Raw genomic sequence first — 20,596 nt, 5'->3', positions numbered from 1 at the left:
TTGCACAATGATAGAGCTGAAGCTCTGCACTCCTATATATTCTATACCCAAATATTTAAATTTAACTTATGAGATTTCATTTTCAATTTTCTGCACGCTAGTCGGCTACAGTAACCTTATCCCCTCAATATAAATAGACCTACAAACATCTACAGACCCAAGAAAGACATGGTCGATTTGAATCTATGTCGATATTTAGAATGATGACGCACAGCGTTTTAACACCATTATAAAAATAATTTATTATTAGAAATCGCTCTCTGTATTATTCTCTATTTTTATGATACCCTCTAATACATTGCGCTGCGTCTGCGGAAGCAAAACAAACTCTTCTTGAAGGATGGCCTAAAAGTTGTTTTATGCTTTACAGAAACACGGCGTCCTTCATCTAAAGATGCTTACGAGACTCTAGAAAAAAATATTGCTTCTTTCCGTTTTTATAATTATCGTCAGGCCAAAAATTACACAGCGCCAACTATATTTTATGGTCACAATTCAGTTTGCATCAAAAACATTGCGTTCTTTTAGTTTTGTTGGGTACTAGTGTTCCTCGAATAAATATAATAGCTTAACTAAAAACATGGATCATTGTTCTTCGTTCAACTCCAAATTAAATATTTTTAATTTTCTGCACACGGATGTGAAGAAAGGTATTTCTTGAAGCAAAATCGGCAGGCACAATTTTACAACATCTTTCTATCCTTATTTTTATTCTAACAGCATATAAAGTCTTCGATCAAGCCTTCTTGTCAAATCTCCCTCGCGTTTCGTTCTCAATAAATTCCTACTGTGCAACTAAATAGAATGTTCGCTTAACAACACTAAACATATAAGTAATCATCTCCCTTCTTTATTATTATTATTATCTAAGCACAAGTAATTAACTGTGCTTTATTTGTATTTTTTAGCTAACTTGAGCCCCATAACATATCACATTACATAGACAGGTTTGCCTGTAGAGGGCCATAGCTATGCGTGTAAGTTTATAATACTCAAGTTTAATTAACAACAGCTTCCGCAGTTTTTTTTTCATCTCTTCTATTATCTATTTTAAATCTTATTCTCTGGTCAGCTACTTGCTAAAGGAGCAGCTTAGTTACTAATTTTAGATATGCTATTTAGTTTATAATCCTCATGTGGTGCCATTCATTGTCAGCAAAGTCTTTAATAGAGGTTAGTTTTTTAACGCATGGTACTCAAAAACAAATCTCGCATTTTGGACGAATTAACTATTTCGAACGGAACAGATACACTGATTATATGAATATGAAATTAAATTAGTCATATTAAGTAGAAATAAGTTCTCCGACATCAAAGCCTATCGCTAAGCTTTGATGTCGGAGAGGAAGTAGTTTCTGTAGTCGACCACTGCTTAAACAATTGTTTGTATTAGCCTTTGTTTCTAGGCAGCTCTTTCTAAAAACCTCAAGTCTATTACAACTTTTAGAATTAGCAGAAGTAATATGGACCTAACGTTCTACGGTAACATGGAGCACTCTGATTAGCGTCGTAAGTTTACTCAACCTACGCGCATATTCTATATATTTTTGTTTTCGGTCAACAAAAACTTATAGTTCTTTGTTAATACCAAAACATAGTCATGCTTCATTAAAATGCCCTCTTAGATTTACGGATGTTCAACCTGCTGCAGAACGACGGAGTCCTCCCCTAAAACATTACAAAGCTCTTTAAGTCGCTTTTCCATTTGAGGTACTCCCTGCAACTGGCCCTCAATGTGCACCTTTTCCTCGCGCAGGGTTAATCGTTGGTTCGAATCCAATGGCTCCAATCGCCAGCCACCCTCTCCGTCGAACTGCAATAGATGCGTATGAAATTTCCTGTAAATGATACAGTGTTTACAGTTAACACTTGCTACAAAATAGGTGGTTCTTCGCTCACTTTTGTGCTTACCTTACCTTAACTTTACCCCGACCGGATGGAGCATTCGAACGGTCCTTGAAGAGATATCTTCGAAGCACTTATTTAATCTTTGCAAGTCCATCAGAAGCAAAAATCCCATTAACGAGCCATCCTGAGGCTACAATTCTGACCATATACCGGATATACAACCAATGCATTATAAAGGTTTGGCATCTAATGAGTAAAACGGAAAGTGTTTAGCTTTTTGTGAAATTTTAATCCCATATAAAACGTATAATCGTATATATTTCGATTTAAAGCATTTATAATAGTTGTAAGTGCCTATTAGTAAACTACTCGTAAAACAAACAAAAATAATCTTGCTCGGTTATAAAATTTTCGTTGTAAGTCCTACAAGCTGTTGAGAATATATATGATCACACACTAAGTCAATGCCTTTGCTCATAATAACTCTCATGCTACGCTGCAATAATCACGTTTGAGGACGTACCATAGGGAAGGCCGGTGCGTAATGGTCAGCAGGGCAATGCCATGATCCTTCGCTGCCTGGTACATTTGCCCCTCAACGTCGATTGACACAGCTGAAGTGCACTCGTCCAACAGTGCAAACGCTGGCTTGTGGTAGAATAGACGGGCCATAGCCATTCGTTGCTTTTCTCCACCGGACAGAATATCCTGAATTGGCAGTAGCGTAAACGAAAGATGTTACTGACCACCTCCTAATAAATTAACTTCTTTGTTTTTGGGTTTTTGGGGGGAGCTTTCTAATAAATTTCCATAAAACTAATTAGATCAATACGAATTACAGTTTATAGTAGACAGCACTCTACGAGTGAAGTCTTAAGCATCAAGTTAGCTGACGTTAATCAATGATAAGGCAATGAATCAAGCGAACAAGGTGTTCCTTTGTACCTTCCAGTCTCCGACGGCGTCCCAACCTCCCTCACGCGTTACAATGTAAGCAAGATTGACGATCACCAACAGTTTTTCTAGCTGTTGATCTGTAATACCCTTGGAGCGCATATCGTCAATGCGATCTGGATATGTGACCTGGTCGCGAAGGGTACCTATAGGTCAATAAAATCCAACATGAGGTTAGCCCACTAACAACCTTCTCGGAAAAACCTGGCCAAAGTGTTTTTTGAAATTTATGTGGAACGTTGTATAATATTCAGTTCCACAACGGAACTGTTACACAATGTTGTAGCTTGCTGTCTGCTACAAGTTAGCGTTAGCTATGTTATTCTAAAATGTTTTTGTTCTCTTAGTACCGTAAAAACTTACGCTGATGATATTAATCCCAAAGAAAATATTTTAAATGTTTGAATGGCACATGTATCAAGTCAAAAAGCCACAGGCTTAGTTTGCAGAAGCTTCTTCTATACGAGAACGGAAAAATGAATATACATGACTAATTAGAGATGCATGACGATTTCTTCTTGCCAGTCTAATGAAATGCCCATATTGTTAACAAGTGATGTTGTTCAAAGTCATTCATCGCTAGCTCTATCTTCACCAGCACTTGTTTTGGATGGGTCGCTCCAGAATAAAATGAGATGGGTAGAGCTGTTTGTTTAAATAGCGTCTAAGACTAGAGTGGCAGCTGAACGCTCGTCCCGTTATCTCAGGCCCGGTTTCCCTTTATCTATGGCAGTCTGTGCCTATTTTGCTTTTATTGGGCCTTTTTTTATGTCATTGTACTGCAGCCTAAGATGGGCTTTACAACAAGATCATTAAGTAGCTCCAAGTCGAGTCCAAAATGAGGCGATTCGAGTTATGCTTGACCTTCGTTGGTCACCTTCAGTTTAAAAACCTCATTCCCAGATGCACGGAGGTCTTAGCACCCACAGTCGAATGGTCGTTTGGGAAGTTACCGATTGGCACTATGATAACTGGACCTTCAACCCTACAGATAGTACAAACCTTAGATACAATAGAACGCAAGGATTAGCCATTCGTCAAGGTAACAGCATTTGCTCAAAAGAGATTGTAGCAATGGCGAGAAGCAATCTTCCAGTGTCAAACAGAAATTCTTGCTGAATTTTGAAACTAAGATCCAATATTATTGTGATCTAAAACTGTGATTTTCTAGCTGAACCTGTAAACCAAAGATACATGAATAGGAACGATGCCGAGGGAATATTTTATGCGTGCTCCTGTATTATATTTCTAACTAAATCATTTTAATAAAGCCACGTTATATATACGTATATATGTGTACTCTTACCAAGCGGCATATATGGTCTCTGAGGAATGTAGAACATGTCTTTGACGGGAGGTCTGTGAAGCGTCCCACCATAAAGGGGCCACAGACCGCTTAGTATACGGAAGAGTGAACTCTTTCCACAGCCGTTAGGGCCGGTGATTAAAAGATGCATCTCCTTCGTCATCTGCAAGCGTAAATGAGTTCATAAAAAAAAAAAAATGTATTAAGCCATATTATCAATCGGTGCTGCATAATGTTTTGAACAAATAATTGACAAGAAGTGAATCATATATGATATGTCGCTACTGTATTCACCTTAAAGGTGAGGCTGGGCACGACGACATCACCGTTGGGTGTGACGATTGGTACGGTATCTAGGCAAACTTCATCTCGTGTTTCGCTAACGGCTCCTTGGATAAGCGGCATGCCCTCGGGACTCATCTTAACAAAGGAGGATTTTTCTGCCTTCGATTTTTCTGAAATTTTCATTAGAAAGACACTAAATGCTTAAAATTCAAAGAATACATTTTTGTCCTCACTAAGGAACAGTACTTTATGCCATTGCGGGCTAAAAGCATAAATAAAAAAGCACTTTATCTTTAAAAATTTGGTATGGATATTTAATATCGCTTGTAATGTTCAAAATGCCAAGATCAACGGCCAAGCTTTAATTTTGGCTAGATCATAAAATGAGTGCTGCTAGTGATATATATTTGCCTTCTTCGAAACGGCTGATCCTTCGTAAACAATCAAAAGCCTCACGCTCACAGACCTTCAGAGACTGTCGTTGCCCTAACCGCTATATATTTCCATATCGATCAAATCACTCTATTAGTTTTGCTAGTAAGCGTAACAATAAAATTCCGACAGGCCATCAAGAGAGCCACTCAGGAAAATATGTTCGTATCCTTCGCTTATAGCTTCAGATGAAACAAATGAAAACGAGCTGCATCGTAAGACGCTACTCACCTTCGTCAATGGCAACTTTGTCGTTGACGACATTTTGTAACACGGGTCTTTTATAGCGGCATTCAGACACGTCCTCGAACACCTCGAACATCTTCGCCACTCGGGCTGTGTACCCAGCTAGTTCCGTAATCTGTTCAACGTAAAACAGATCAACATACGTGTACGATACCGTGACAACAGTAATAACGTGACCCCGCTTAAAGAAGCTATTGATTCCATTATCATTATTTTTCCCCTTTGCTTTTTCATCTTCACATCGATAACGAAATCCGCTTAAATCTTAAATATTGCTTCTGGTTACATACACTGAATGGCCGAACAATGGAATAAAGATGCATTCTCTAGGAGGCCGCAAAATCACTCATGTTGCACAGCAATAATCTGTGTTCCTACAGGGAATCACAAAACTTTTACAAAGACGCAATCATCTCTTTTTCATGGTAAATCGACCTACGGCAAGCAAATACTACCATAATCGGCTTTGGGGATACTATTACTAGCGTCGGAAGTCCGCACAGTATACTTCGATATTCTACAGATGGAGAAAAGATTCAAAGCAATCAATGACGGTTGCTGTTCAGAGCATCGACACATCACAAGTCCGCAAATGAAGGGAATAGTTTTAAAACAAATGCTACGCAACATTCGATAACCAGCTTACGCAGGCCATCAAGATAATACGCGTACGGATACAAAAAAGACGTACCGAAGTTGGTCATAAGCAGTTAATTATGCTACAGGCCGTATCTGACAAAAATACTAGAGAAGTGTATTTATTAAAAGACGATGTAATTGCCATTGCTACACCCGCCCCGGCATCGCATACCTATACGACACGTATTCTTACTTATTATACATATATCGTACTTTACCCAAAGAGAAGCTATCGCAATTTTCAGCAACTTACGTAAATTCTACGTTCATTTATCGAATGCAGGGTACAGCCTGGCAAAACTTTAACACCACAATATTGAAGAAGTTACCTCCCGTCAGTGATGTCAAAATATATATATATACCAAAATAATGGTACTAACGGCCCTCTTAATTATATCATTCTCGATATCTACGATAAGAATTTAGCAGGAAGGAAGTGGCACTGGGGATCGCTTGAAGAGAAAGCGCTTAGGCCATTTGTAGATGACGTTTGCCATTTTTTTCGACGATCGCCGAATCGTACACATAAGCGCGTCCTTTCCAGGTAGGGCAAAGAAAGACGGGCGAGTCTTCGCCTTTGCAGAAGGCAAAGGTGTCGTAATGAGTTCGAAATGCCACAAAGCACGCAGCAAACAAAGAACAATTAAAACGAAAGGCAATGACAGGTTCCTATAAAAGAGAAAGCGTTTTTGAAATAGGCCAGAAACGAAAAGGCAACATTTGTAAGAGTGGCGCGGACAGATGAGCACGAAAAGCCTGTAATTTATTCGTTTTTTCTGAATCGTAATTAAGTTACAGCTACGCACCAGCTTTGGTCGTTTGATACCTACTTTTTAAGTAGGGATGTACTAGCCGTGAAAACGCGCCATTAACACTTTTCGTCACCGCAGCCAGCTTTTCAGCATTACATAGTAATTTTACTACTCACAGCTAAACTGTCGATGATCCAAGCTAAGAGTCGTTTAGTGTAAAAGTACCGCATCCGAATTGGAAAGGTACTACTTAACCCGGACCAAAGAAAACACTGGGACGTCATATCTTCGAAAAATGATCGCTTCACGTTACAACTTTCGTGTTTGTAACGAAGTGGTTTGTAACGAAGTTTGTTGTGGAGGTAAATTTAAAATCAATGCCTCCCTAGAATCGCTCTGACGCCATCGAATAACCTACCATTTCAATTTTTGTTAACGTTAAGAGTAACATAGGATTATTTTAATTTTATTTATACAACTACCCGCAAAAAGCATTGCTTTGCTAGTTTTTTATTATATCTTTTGGCCGAGTTGTAACTGCATTTTCGTACGATGATCCACCTGGGTAATCGTTGAAGTATAGGTAAACTAGCACATCAACATAAGTTATATGTCATATAACCGCACAAAACATACTGGGATTATAGATAGAAACAAGCCAACAAAAAGGAAACAAGAAAGCTGCTAACTTCTAGTACTCAAGCGAACTACTCATATTTAAGTAAAAATGCCCTCCTCTACTTTTTCCTTGTCTACTGATTCAACTGACGTCTATTGTACAAACGCACTGCGGGTATACTTCATCGGGCATAAACTCTGTTCTATATTCTGATTACGACCATGATGGAATACATAAGCTGGTTAGAGGACTACAAATGTTTTGAATTTTACGTTCGGTACTGAGTAGTGCTCCAGACGGGCGGCTCCCAGCGCGAAACGAAGTATGTGTGCACCCGATTCTGACTTCAGATTACTTCACGTATTTTTTTATTTTAGTAGGCAAATGCGTTAACGTAAAAATACCTCGGGGATAGCTCTTGTTATGAGTGTGTAAATTACCGTAAAGTTAAAACCTGCCATAAGTTCCCAAGTTTCCTAGAAAGTCAATTTTATTCTTTGGCTATAAGTTATCAGTAAGTAAGTACATTTCTTCTTACCTTAATCTTCATAACCCTTATAGCTTTTATACGTCGTACGGTCATACTTGCATATATATATAATATATATATATATACAAGCAACGTGTCGCCTCATTTAGGAAATCTAAATCTAGCTGTCTCATATTGAGAAATCTATTATAAGCGTTGAGTAACGAAAATACAAAGCCCACTTATTCTTTTTAAAAATATGGTAGGATAATTTCTATTTGTGTCCATTTATATAAACGTCTTTTTTCTCGCTGCAAAGTCAGAGTAATTCTACATTTCAACATCTTTATGCATACCTCCTTGTAGGAAGACATGAGTCGCTCGGTAGCGTCTCCACCAGCAATTAGCATATTTTTCGTCGTCGTGATGAACTGTGTCCTCGTTGAAATGCCGTCAGCATCGTTCACAATTTTTGTTCCCTATCGTGAAGAAGTATAGTAGTTTAAGCGTACTTTCGTAAACTGCGCTGGCTGACTCTCAGTGTGAGCTTAGAGAAACGTATTCATGTAAACTTTTTTTCTTACCTTAAATTGTTTACAGGATAATAGACACACAATTAATATGCCCTTTTTTAGATTAGCAAAAGAGGTATATTCGGCATAATAATAACAATGTACATTAAGTTGTGCGTGTATGTGCAATATTTGAGTCAGTTTTAACTCATGCTGGTATACTATGCTCTAGAGATGTGGAAATAAAATTTTAGCTTTTGAAAAAAAGATATATCATATGATTGTACGATATGATCTAAAACAAACATTTCTCTATAAACCTTTTCAAGCGGGGTGATGCCGGTCATAATAGGGAGAGCCACCATGACCATACCGGTGGCTGACCAAAGATATTTCATCAGGAACTGCTCAAGCATGATATACCATAACCGTTGGTTCATAATAGAGGACATTTGACGCACAAGACTGCGATAAGAGCGCTCCAGCAAAGACAGCTCCACCTAGAAGAGATTTATATAGGGGTAGACAAAATCATCGACAGGTCAACAAAAGAACACTAATATTGATTTTGGCTTGAAATCAGCTCGAACGCATTCAGAATATGCATACATTTAAAAAGCATCAGTTACATTTGTTCATACAAACCTTAACAACGTAGTTTAATAGGCAACTTTTGTGCTATTTCAATTAAAAGTATATCACACTGAGCCATTCGTTCGAGCGTCGTTTTTTTTTTACCTTATCGATAAAAAGATGATACCAATAAAATGAGCACTTACCATGTGGCAGTGATGTAAGTAATTTTAAATGACATTTGACAGATCATTTCTGAATATTGGTACACCTTTGACTATTAATAATACAAATATGGACGCTTACAAAAAGTCAAAATGACACTTTTTCATATTAAAAAACATTTTTTTTTGTCATTGGTACGGTTTCCGTTCTTAGGACACTATTTCTATCTGCTACTGTTACCAACTTTAAGGAGTTTTCACACGTCGCGTGGTATCATCATGATTTAACTAACGCTTTTTTCAGTTCATAGCTTCATGGCATAGTGGCATTGTATCATAATTTTTCTCTGATAACGAAATCAACAGTTTGATAATAAAGAAGCATTTCATTTAAAAATTACATTTTCTTTCATTTCTAGGCACAAACCTACTTATATTGATTGCGTATATATCTAACAACAGGAGCTCTAATAGAAGCAAAAGGTATTGGTTTTTAGCATAGTCCACGATGCCATCGCCACAACCATTGACAACCTCTCCCGCTCCCACCAATGTAACAATGATAAGAAGGAGATAAAGGTTGCTCCACCATTTTTTCAAAAGCCAGTCGCTTGCTGCGCTCGCATCCGACGCTTCGGTGGGATGACAGATTCGGACGAAAAAAGAAAAGCTCACCATCAGAGAGGTCGGCTGATGCGAGAAGTTCCAGAAATGCAAATGCGTAGCGTCTGATCGGCGCTTCGTGGCATTGTAATGCGCAAACCTCTTCCTACAGCCGTTTCTCGTTTACAGAATATATCAGGGATCCTCTATTGATCTGTTCCTAATTACTGCAGCGTTTGGTAAGGAAACAAGACAGGTGTCAGCAGTCAGTCAGCATTAAGTTACGATGCTTATTGAGCTAGCTCTTTTCATATATCCATTTTGCTTATACCACCCAAGAAAGACTCTCGACATCTCCTTTTCTGTCTACATCTACAGAATGATAAAAGGCTTTTATCTTCAATTTGATGATTCATACCTAGATCGACTTAGCATAACTTATAACAACTTATAACATACAACAAACTAAGTAAAAATAATAGACTTCGACAGAGAAGTAAAATAAGATGGACTGTGGTAGGTATGTGCCATCGTTTCTTTTTTATGGCTTGCTGCAAGTCAACATACTGCAACGAAAGAGACGTTAACGAGAGATACAACTTTTCAAGCCGAGAGACCTTTGTTTACGAGAGTATTTCATTGTTCATACAAAGCACTTCGGGTTGGTACCGAGAACTTTTCTCACATAGGTGTATCCGATGAAATCGATTGGTAGCTAAATCTATAGGGTCAAATGAATCTAATGATGACACGAACGAGTTCAGCTATTGTTATATCCATAGCGTATAATTCATGCAATTATAGCATATAACTACCGCAAATAAATTGTTTTAGGATAGTGATTTACAAATCTGCAGCAAAATTTATAGTTGTTAGAAACTTGCCAGAAAATGGTCGAAAGTTCGCATATCGGAACTGACACGGTTCGTCTAGTAACTTTGCTAGGGAAAATAGTGTTAGAGTAAAGGGTCATTATGACGAAAACAACGGCTCAGGAAGGAAGATACCGTCAATGCAATTGGAATATATGTATATAGATATAGCGACCGCGTTTGTGTTGCTTTGCAAAGTGATATATAAAGTTGAAATACAGAATCTCAAAAGCTATACGTGTGTCTACAGCGTTTATTGGAGTAATAAAGAAAGTCAGGAATATCAAATCTTCCTACAAGATACGGATACATTATTTTTATTTCCTTAATGTTATCTTAATGCTATTTGAAAAAGAGAAGTAGATATTCCAGTTCAATATAAGTTCATTTATCTGTCGTCCGATACGCGTGAAGTATATATACAGAAAAATTATTTATATCCGGATAACTGTCCGCCAGAAAACATTTGACATACAGATAATTCAAATGTATACGCACCACTTATCGTCCAAAAAATTCAAAAGGGTCATTTAACACGCCGACGGCACATACAGATATTGTCGCATTCTGTTAGCATTAACTTACTGCAATTTTTTATTTTCAAAAGTTATCTCAAAATTCGTTCGTCTATTAAAATAGGTTTCATTAAGTGGATCAACTACTTTTGCACGGCTTTCTGGGATACTCTGTACAACGAGACGTAATTCGGGCATATAAATATGTACAGAAATTAGATACTCGTGCTGCCAAAAAGGATCCGTTGTTTGAAAGTAACCGTCAGCCGAATCAGAAGCCAGAAGCAATAATGCCTTATTCTTTTTACGACAAGTTATGCAGATCTTAGGCGTTATTCAGGTATTTTTTTAAGACTTAATGAAATCAACTTGAAAAAGACTAAGTGTATACTCCCGATCCTTAGAAAAATTGTGTATCTTGAGGCTGTTACATTAAAAAAAAACGTATTTCCGTAGTTACTAAATGGCTGACTTTGATGAACAAAAGGGGCTTCGTACTGACCTGTAAACAGCTGCGTCACAAATGCAGTAAAAATCTAGATGAACTATTTGCGATTACGGTTTCGATAGTATTCTTGCATTTCCACCATCAGCCACGTCACCTTTATAATGTTATAGTTATGTACGTACAGCGTTTATTGAAGTAACAAGGAAAGACAGGAGTATCAAAGCTTCTTGAACATCTCGTTCCTATATATGCAAAGTACACTCATCATCACGGCGTATAAGATGCAGATAGATTCTTTTATAAGTCTTTATAAAGAAGTCTTTATAAAAGACTTGACATATTCGTTAAGCTTCGGTAACGTTACTTGAAAAATTTTGTGTAATATGCAGTAAATACAGTGGGAATTAGCTTGAAGTTTTGCCTCTTTGAACAATAACGTTTTCCTGTTGTTGTCCCCCCCCCCCCCCTCGATTTCAGCTCAAGGAAGCAACGACATCTTCGTTTCAGTGAAACAAATTAAGCGTCTGTTTTTAAAACAAGGCCTCAGATTATATATATGCCTTCTAAGCCTCCTCGTTATACCTAAGCATACATTTGGAAATACTCTAAAAGTCGACATGTTAAACACTACAAATGCCACTCGACAAAAGCTACGCATAATGGGGGTCAAGCTAGAATTAGAGGATACTTTCTATTTAGGCTAACACATTTTAACGCGTTAAAGAGGGGACAGTTATTAAGATTGGCCAGCTAATCAGAGCCACCATTGTCGGATGTCACTGGTTTCGGCGTGGCTTCTCCCATCATCACTGAATCAACATGGCGTTCGGTATAACGTTTTCTGTCAAGCGTTTTTTTTTCTAGATGTGTCAGCCAATATACCTGGAACTCTATCAAACAATTCATAACTCTATTTTTCATTTAGCAAGTATAAACGACAGCTAGGGTCAACAACGCATCGCATTGCCTACCCAACACAGACGACAAAGCCAGCTTTACTTAAAGTAAAATAATTAAATATATATATAGGCTATCATTTTAAAGGCTCTGGTGACTATTCGCCACACTAAAGATGTCCCGCAATATAAAAGAGCCTTTTATTGAGTGCGAGCTAATGTGTTTAAGCTAATGTGTTGCTTTTTAGCAATTATTTAGTACAGGTGCCTCCACCATACGCAGCAATCCAAAGTTTTCGTATTCTAGATTGAGACATTTCCTTATCAGCAAAAGTACATTCATAAATTAATAGTAGCATATCATCAATGTTCGCTTAAATGAATAAATCAAATGCCAACATCAGGACAGGAAGTTTAGGTTACACATTGATTAGTTAGATAGGTAACATATTTTTCTGCTGATCCTACGGACACTTTGTGGTTTAGGTTTGACTCCGGTCGTAAGACAGTTCCATTTCTTGCTGGAAGTCAGCAATCTGTCTAACGGAATTAGGCCTAACGGCGATAGGGGACATAAAACTCCAAGCATAGTAACTAGTTTTCGAGGCGACATCTTTCATTTCAAGTGACACGATGAACAATTGAAGTGAGATACTATTGAATAGATTGGTAAGTTAGAAGTAGCTGTTTTCCTGCATTCCTTAGGACAAAAACAGATTCGAGGAGAGTAGCACCACCTAGAGGGATGCGACGTCATTCTTGACGAGCTAGATTCAGGTACTCGAAATTTATGGTCTCAGTGAACATATTTACCTCACCATCGCGCATTTGAATCTTTTCCCATTCGGAAACTATGAAAACGTCAATAGTTGTACCATGCTTTTGAAATAAAAGTTATAATAAATAAAAGAAATAAAAAAAAAAGCCCTCTGCATAGTTTATCAACCATACGCAAACGCAAAGAAAGCCACAGTCAATAGAAGCTCCGATATTCACTGCTCCACTGTTAGACTATAGATTGATGGATACAATTCTGATAACAAACATATTTACATTGACAACTGTCAAAACTTCTACGAGACCAGAATAGAAACATTTGGACAAACAGCTTCTGCAATTATGGCTACCTGCGAAACTCAGACAATTTATAGAGTCACGCTCAGGCTCCTCGCTGTAACTGCAGTCACGTAAAAGACTGCCACTGTGCAATTACAACCCCATTCGCTCGTAAATAATCATTGGAGGGACTCGAATAAACAAAAATAGACGAATATATATATATATATATAAAGCTTAAAAAGCAACGGTAGCAGACGAGCTAAGGCCGACTAATAGAGATGCTTAAGGTGCAGCGAAAGTCAGAAATCATCAGATAGGTGCCGTTCTTGACTAAAAAACAATCAGGTAAGATAACAAGATATTTCACACTTTTGGGAATCCTTATGTTTTCTCGTCATTCTCTGTACGTTTCAGAACATAGGCGCATTATACCGCTAGACTTTTTCGAATAAGTAAATCGTTTGGAGTGATACGCGCCTAAACATGCGATTCATTAAAGTAAACGGCTAGTCCAATGATTGGATCAAGTTATATGTTGAGAACAAATGTATACTTTTAGAAGTCGTTGACCAAAAAAAAGTTCTGCTCAAATCGCCAGCAACGAGAATGCCAACTACAAGGAAATCCGTTTGTTGCGTATGGTTTTGGCATAAATGCACTGATATTTACTGGACAGAGGAAAAGTATGCCGCCGGGTGCAGTCACTAGCTGCTAGGCTCTTTATATCGGTATAGGCTACTGTGATAGTCAAACTAGCGACACACACGCTTAGAGGAATACTTCAGAGAGGCTACCGATATGTCTCACACTGAAACTGCTGTCTAAAACGTGACTCACACTCTAGAATTTCAAAAGTGTATGAATATATAGAATGAATTATATAACGTCTATCATTACTAACATAATTCCCATTTATGCTAGCGTATATGCCCTCAAGTTAGGATATCGGAAACTGCAGGGCCAAAACTTCCCAGTTTATAAAAGCGGTCTTCCAAAACCAGTTATTGCCCGCCTCGTCTTCTAAATGGTCCCGTTAAGAATAATTTTTTTAATTTCTTCCGCATTGTTATATTGCTTTGTCCATGTTCTCATTGTCCAATTCTACTAATACGTATCATCTCTATTATAAATATGACACATGCAGGTATTTCATTATGGCGCTATGAATAGCAGGAAGTGGGTAGGGCATTGACATCGATGCCCTTTCCTGTAAATCTTAGTTTCTGTATTTGAATGAAACGTTAATAATTTTTTTTGTAAATCTACTCAAATAGATATCTCTAGGAAGCAAAAAAGAAAGATCGGTATCAAGCTCATAGATTATCGTTTGGTTTGACTAACCTTGTCACCGCACTTCTATGGGCCATGACCGACTAACTTTCTCTGGCATTCGTTTGGTTGATACAGAATGGCAGACGACGCAGAATCATTCGATGATTGGGAATGAATCGTGAAGCAGACATAGCTAGCGCTATATGAATGTTTCGTCATAGGCACATCACCACCTTCTTGATCGTGATACTTTCTTTATTTATAATGCCAACTGTCTCTTTTGTTATTTTTATTAGATACTACAATTTAGAATTTCGAATTACAGACTTTACGGCCTTTATTATAAACTCGAATTACGGCTCATGCGTGCGCATAAATACTTGTCAATAAACACGGTTATTCTGGGGAGTTTAATTAAACACTCTTTGATTACTTATCTTTCATATTGTCACGTTGTAATATGGTAGTAAACGTCATAGTGCCTTTCACTGCGGGAATTTTCTCCAATTGCCAGTTTTTCAAACTACATAAATACATAAATATACCCAATGTTCTATCTGTCACCTATAGAGTCACTACTTATGGTTACTCAAAATAGACAAAAACTTTGCAGGCCTGCAAAGGGCAACCGTTTCAAGCTTTACGTACTGGAATTATGATCAAACACAACAAGAATCTTACTGCTAATCATATTTGTTCAAAATCCAAAAAAAAAATGCGTATCACTAGTACGCACGTCCGCAGCCCCAGATTAATTGACCCATGTCTGGAAAGTAAAACCTACATTCTGCATCTATATCCATCAGGTTAAGTTTTAATACATCCGTAACGTGTTGCGCCGTACTAGAAAATTTCCGCACCTGTAGCTAGCCGTCATATTTCAAACCTCTATCTAAATAAGATCTCTAGAGACGAGTCAATCGAGAGTTATCAAATCGCGTGACAGTTGTAGGGGTCAAGTTCCAACTGGTCGCTAAGTGACAGTTCTATTTTAACGATGTTAGTAGATGTACGTCGCGCATTTGATTGAGTTAAATCACTACTTGGGGGAGGGGGTGAGAACGGCAAACGTAAATTGTTATTAACAACGAAAAGTGGTCCAACTAAAACGAACATAACAAGACTTAGACACGGTGACGGACGAGCGAAGGGTGGCCGTTTCAAGGCCATACCTGCATTGGGCCACCCGAAAATTCATCAGAACATATTTGATACGCAGGCTTCCCTCTTTCATAAAGTGTTTCTTCTCTTGCTGCAAAGTGCGAATGAGTGACGGGTTATTTAAAATGATAATTTATTGCTGAATATTTTCTAAATTGTTCCGAACAAAAAAAAGTAATTCTACTAAAGACCAGAGGCCCTTATATGTCGATAAATAAGTACCTTAACGGCAAAAAAGAACTAAAGCAAATCTCGATAAGGCGCCCCAAATTAATAATTTAATGAGCAGTCTGCGCAAGCAATCTAATATCCTGATCAGATTGACGAGCGAGCACCGTGAACTATTTATGCCTTATGATTTGATTTAACGGCACAAGCGTCCCTCATTGCGCACTGTACCTTAATTATCCTTTTTGTGGAATAACGCTAATATGTCTGTTGTGCTGTGACCTCTAAGCAAGATGAAAGGGTTGTCTGATTTCAATACCTTATACTGTAAATTATTTTAAATTAGTATAGCTATCTGTAATCCAGATATGTTGCTGTGTTCATTTCCTGTGCCCCTCTTATATTGGACGGGCGCGCAATTTTCAATGGCATAAGCCTCGTTTGCATTTGATTATGACCAGGGCTTCCCACTTATGGCCATTGCGACCTAACAATAATGTGTACAACAATTATTAGACTGAGCGGAGTTTATTGGACTTCGAATTAATAGGCCACTCGTGATACGACAGTTTATTAGAACGTTGCGGCGTTACGACGTCGATTCACAACTCATTAACTCTATTATGGACCCACGCAAAGATATACGGATTTTCACAGATTTGATCGTATCTCCAGAAATCACAAATGGCTTTCCACTTTTCTACCCTTCCTTAAAAACACCATAATAACAACAGTAACAATATGGGTGGTGTTCCTAGAGATGATGAATATTATAGTTATATTGATATGGGCGTTTTCTAGTACGACGGTATAGGCCTCATCTTTATTTTTAGTAGGTTTAAGTATTGGCCCCTGGAGACAAAGAGGGACCCGGGTAGCAAACCACTGATGAAAACTAATACGATTCGTTTTAACCAGGTATGCTAATAGGACTCGACACAGTATCTGTAGACCTGCATAGTTTTGCAATGACCCGATAAACAAATTCCGCCAAAGAACTGTTGAGTACAAAAATTTATTGCTAGCATAGTAGATAGAAAATTATGAAGAAAATTAAATAACCTGCTGAGCCATAACTAAAAACAAACTTATATGAACTAAGAAATACTTAACAAAAAGTTGGAATAGAGCCAATATTTCCTATTTATAATAAAACTTATGATACCTACGCCTTTGTTGCGTCCATTGGAGGAAAGAGACTTTTCTATCCGAAACTTCCTAAAATCCTAAAAACTACTCGCACTTCTGACCACGGATTTTTAGGTTTCAAAAGTAATCTTCAATTAGTAATTATGTCATCTGAGTTGATCGTCTTTCGACTCGGTGACAGGCTATATTTTAGCGCCTCAGCGCATATTGACCACCTGTTGACGATGGCACTAAGGAAAAAGGCTTTTGCCAGCTAGTTAAAAAATACTTTTAAGTACATCATACGCGCTGTGAGTAGGATATACCTAAAAGTATTTTTATTTAAATAGAAAGTATTTTTGGTGCGAACTTATGCTTTAGAGACTATAGAATATCGTTGCCTCACCATCGCTTGCACATATATGTCAGGAAATACGTTTGACACATTATCATTATTGACAGTCTGCTATTTTAAAAATTTAAAAACAAGTACCTTTAAAAATTATTGCTGAAAATGTGTAATACAACGATTGTATCGTTAAGCTATCTTCGAAGACAAAAAACAGTCTTCCATGTTTACAAAAATTTGGAAGACAATATTTAGTGAGAACAATTCGTCGTCCTTCTGCTTAGCAGCCGTTTAGGACATTTATATGTCTTCCTTTATAACCAACCAGCAACGGTTAATATATACTCATTTAAAGTGCATGCCGTAAGCTTTTTTTTAATGGTTCCGCATGTCATTCTTTTCTTCCAAGTTTTAGAGTGTTTCCCCCGAGCTTCATTATACTGCTACAAATGAAAATAGTCAGGACAATTTTCCTAGCCCAATTTTAATGCTTTATGATTTTATCGAGCAGAAAAACATTCGTTTGGAATTGGTCTAATATAGCTATCATCTATCGAAACCAAGAAACTCGGCCTTAAGATTCTCTTCTGTTAATAGACTTAATATATGCTTTGGCTTAGGCTTATTAAATATGTTGGCTACCACACGTTAGATAGACAAACCATATTAAAAGACATCTCTCGTTTCAAATTTTGTGTATGTATTAATATACAAATTATTTTTATAATTTTATAAATATTTATAAAATGAGGTTTTTATTTCATATATATTTATAAAATGCAGTGACGTACCTCGTGTCCTCCGTAGAAGGCAATCTCCTCAGCATTCGCGATTAGCCGGGAATGGACAAATCTTAAATAGGCTTTTCGTCTGGCTTCTTCAGCAACCATCTTGCCGAATTTCGGTGTTACTTTGCGCAAGATCAGGCCTGTCAAAATTACCGAACCAGTTGCTACGGCTGGACCAGGAAGGCCGTGAGCGCCCATTTCGTTGGCCATTTTGAACAAAGTGAGGGTGATGATCAGGATGTCCAGTAGCGGCTTAGTAATGTGCGAATAGAGATGCGCAACAGATGTTGCAAACGTCGTAATGTCCTCAGTTAAACAATGATCAGCATTCTCTAAGCGAGAATCGAGATTTGATACTCGGTAATATGTTTGATTTTTAAAATACAGCGAGTACGCGTGCTTTACAAGGCGACTTCTGAAAGCAAGAGCGAGTTGACCTTCAAGAAAGCGGATAAGCGAATTGATAAATGTTGCGGGAATAGCTACTAACAGCCACTTCGATAATTGGACGCCAAACTGCTGCAAGTCTCGACGCACGATATATTTTACCACCTGGCCCTCCAGTCTAGCTACATAGATTGAAAGGAAGGTTCGTGAGATAAGCGACATTGTATGCATAAGCAGAAGGGCAGCTTCTTTTGAATGTACCGACGGAATCATGATATTGATCAACGAGAGAAGTCTCGTGAGAAATTTCCTATCGAATCTCTGAAGTACCGCCTCAAGAGCTGACTGTACTGCGGGTTGCGCTGCAGTGACCTTCTGTAACCGTTTGAGTTCATCATCGGCCTTTTCGACTAGAGCTGAACCAGGTTTGCTGTTGCTCTGCTCGTGTCCTGCGCTCTGGGCAGCCCTTCGCGCAAGTGGATAAAGAATCCGGGCACCGTACAGTGCCATAAGTGCAGTGCACAAACCTCTGGATAGCGTCTCCGTCGGTATTCCGGTTTTAGCTGAAATGGCAGTCAAAAACTTGCTGAAGTTCACCATGATGGCTCTTTGTATGCAGCGCCCCGTTACCTTGTCCAAACAAAAGCTCTTTCAAGTCTGTTTCTTTAACTTGAACAGCGTATGCGCTCTGCCCAAGCTGTCCCAAAAAAAGGCAGGACCTAGCTACACATCAGATAGACGAGAACAATGCCTAAATGACGCAAGTACACACACACGTACACACTTAGCGGACGGTCTTCTCTAACAGTAACTTTTCTTCACTGGTACGATATACGAACTGCGTGGACAATGAGATCGCTCACTGATCTGCTGTCACCGGGGTGCCGTGTAGCTTGTTCCCGTACAGCATGTGCACGGGTAGTCGTAACCCTTTACTGATCGCTAGATATTGTTGCCTGTCCGGCGATGGACACTGAGGTTGCGTCGCACAACGGTGCGTCTCCGTAACGTAAGCCGCCTTTGGCCTCCACCGCCGTTGCTGCTGCTCCACTCTCAACGAAATGACAGCTCGTAACAGTCGCCGTCGGACCGAGTGGGGCATTGGCATGTAAGTAAACTGCAAGCAACGTTTGCGGCGTAACTTGCTCGTTCGACTCGCTCAATTATAGCTGCTACGCCTGGTGCGACCGTCACAGCTTCGTCTGCCGCTATTAACAACGCGACTCATTGCCTCCACGAAAAGAACGTGCTTGTACCAGTTCATGTTGCTGTAGCCAGCGCTCGAAAAACTTTGTCTGGCTGCCTATCGCCTGCTATCCACTGCGCTTACCATTTATTCCAGCGAGCAGCTACAGCGACGGGTTGCAGAGTGGCAGCGGCTGGCGTTTGTTAGTGCTGTTGTAGAAGCAGCAGTCATCCCATCCAATGCTTCTGCTTTGCCACAGTCTTTGCCCGGCTGCCGGAACAAGTCGTCGTCGTCCAATAACAAGTCACCAACAGCAGCAGGTGCAAAGCTGGTGCTCGTTATGGTAGAGAAGAGTCGACGGCTCTAAGTGACAACTTTGTCTCTGTTCTGCGATCGCTGGTCGAGCCGCACGTTGATTTGACCATCTCCACCTTTCTTCTACTCTTCGCCAGCGGCTGCCTTTCGCTTCCTATCGCCAAATGGTGTTGATGTCGTTGCCTGTATTTTGCTTGTCTACGAGCCCCATGCAGCAAAATCCTTGCCACAGGTGAGCGCTACCGCCAAGCCGTGGTAAGAGCAAGCAGGCCAATCTGTGCCCCAGGAGCTTGATTCGTGACCCAAGTAGAAACAGTAAATCGGGCCGCTTCATAGAGGGTGGCGTGGAGCAGTAACCATATCCATATAGAAAACGTAACCGATCAGAAACAGTAACAACAGCAGCAGCAGCAGCAAAACCGGCAAGAACGGCCACTTAGTTATAGCAAAGAAACAGGTCGAAAGCACAGTTTACTTTATTGGCTTCTCGAAAACATTATGCAACCTATTCAATGCGGATGCACAAGCTCTGCTTAACATTTTTATTATTTTTAGAGTTCGTGCATTTTAGCCTAAAGCCTTCGTCCTTTCCGATCACACAATCGGGTTAATTTTATCCCACCACAACGAACGAACGAGCGAGCGGAAG

General features: G+C 39.0%; 1 protein-coding gene across 5 annotated transcripts; it reads right to left on the bottom strand.

Moving 5' to 3' along the window:
* Positions 1-216: 216 nt before the first annotated feature.
* Positions 217-20,121, bottom strand: Abcd1 (ATP binding cassette subfamily D). 5 transcript variants are annotated; one of them, XM_086978474.1, is made up of 10 exons: positions 19,777-20,090; positions 18,063-18,311; positions 8,384-8,563; positions 7,908-8,030; positions 5,057-5,186; positions 4,403-4,563; positions 4,109-4,271; positions 2,794-2,948; positions 2,372-2,556; positions 217-1,838 (listed from the first exon to the last, which is right to left on the bottom strand). In XM_086978474.1, exons 1-10 carry the CDS (start codon positions 19,777-19,779, stop codon positions 1,628-1,630), a joined length of 1,560 nt encoding a protein of 519 aa, XP_086834600.1. In that variant the 5' UTR covers positions 19,780-20,090; the 3' UTR covers positions 217-1,627. The 5 variants fall into 5 exon arrangements, 4 of the variants coding, with proteins under 4 accessions (XP_086834600.1, XP_022647666.1, XP_022647665.1 ...); XR_015319853.1 differs by adding an exon at positions 1,917-2,046 and having other exon boundaries at positions 1,675-1,813; positions 18,063-20,120; XM_022791931.2 differs by having other exon boundaries at positions 217-1,813; positions 18,063-20,121.
* Between the last annotated feature and the right edge of the window lie 475 nt (positions 20,122-20,596).

This window comes from Varroa destructor, unplaced genomic scaffold (genome assembly GCF_002443255.2).
Source record: "Varroa destructor unplaced genomic scaffold, Vdes_3.0 BEIS01000002.1, whole genome shotgun sequence".
NCBI classification, from domain to species: domain Eukaryota; kingdom Metazoa; phylum Arthropoda; class Arachnida; order Mesostigmata; family Varroidae; genus Varroa; species Varroa destructor.
The sequence above is the reverse complement of the archived record's forward strand: the minus strand, read 5'-3'. Positions and strand labels throughout refer to the sequence as shown.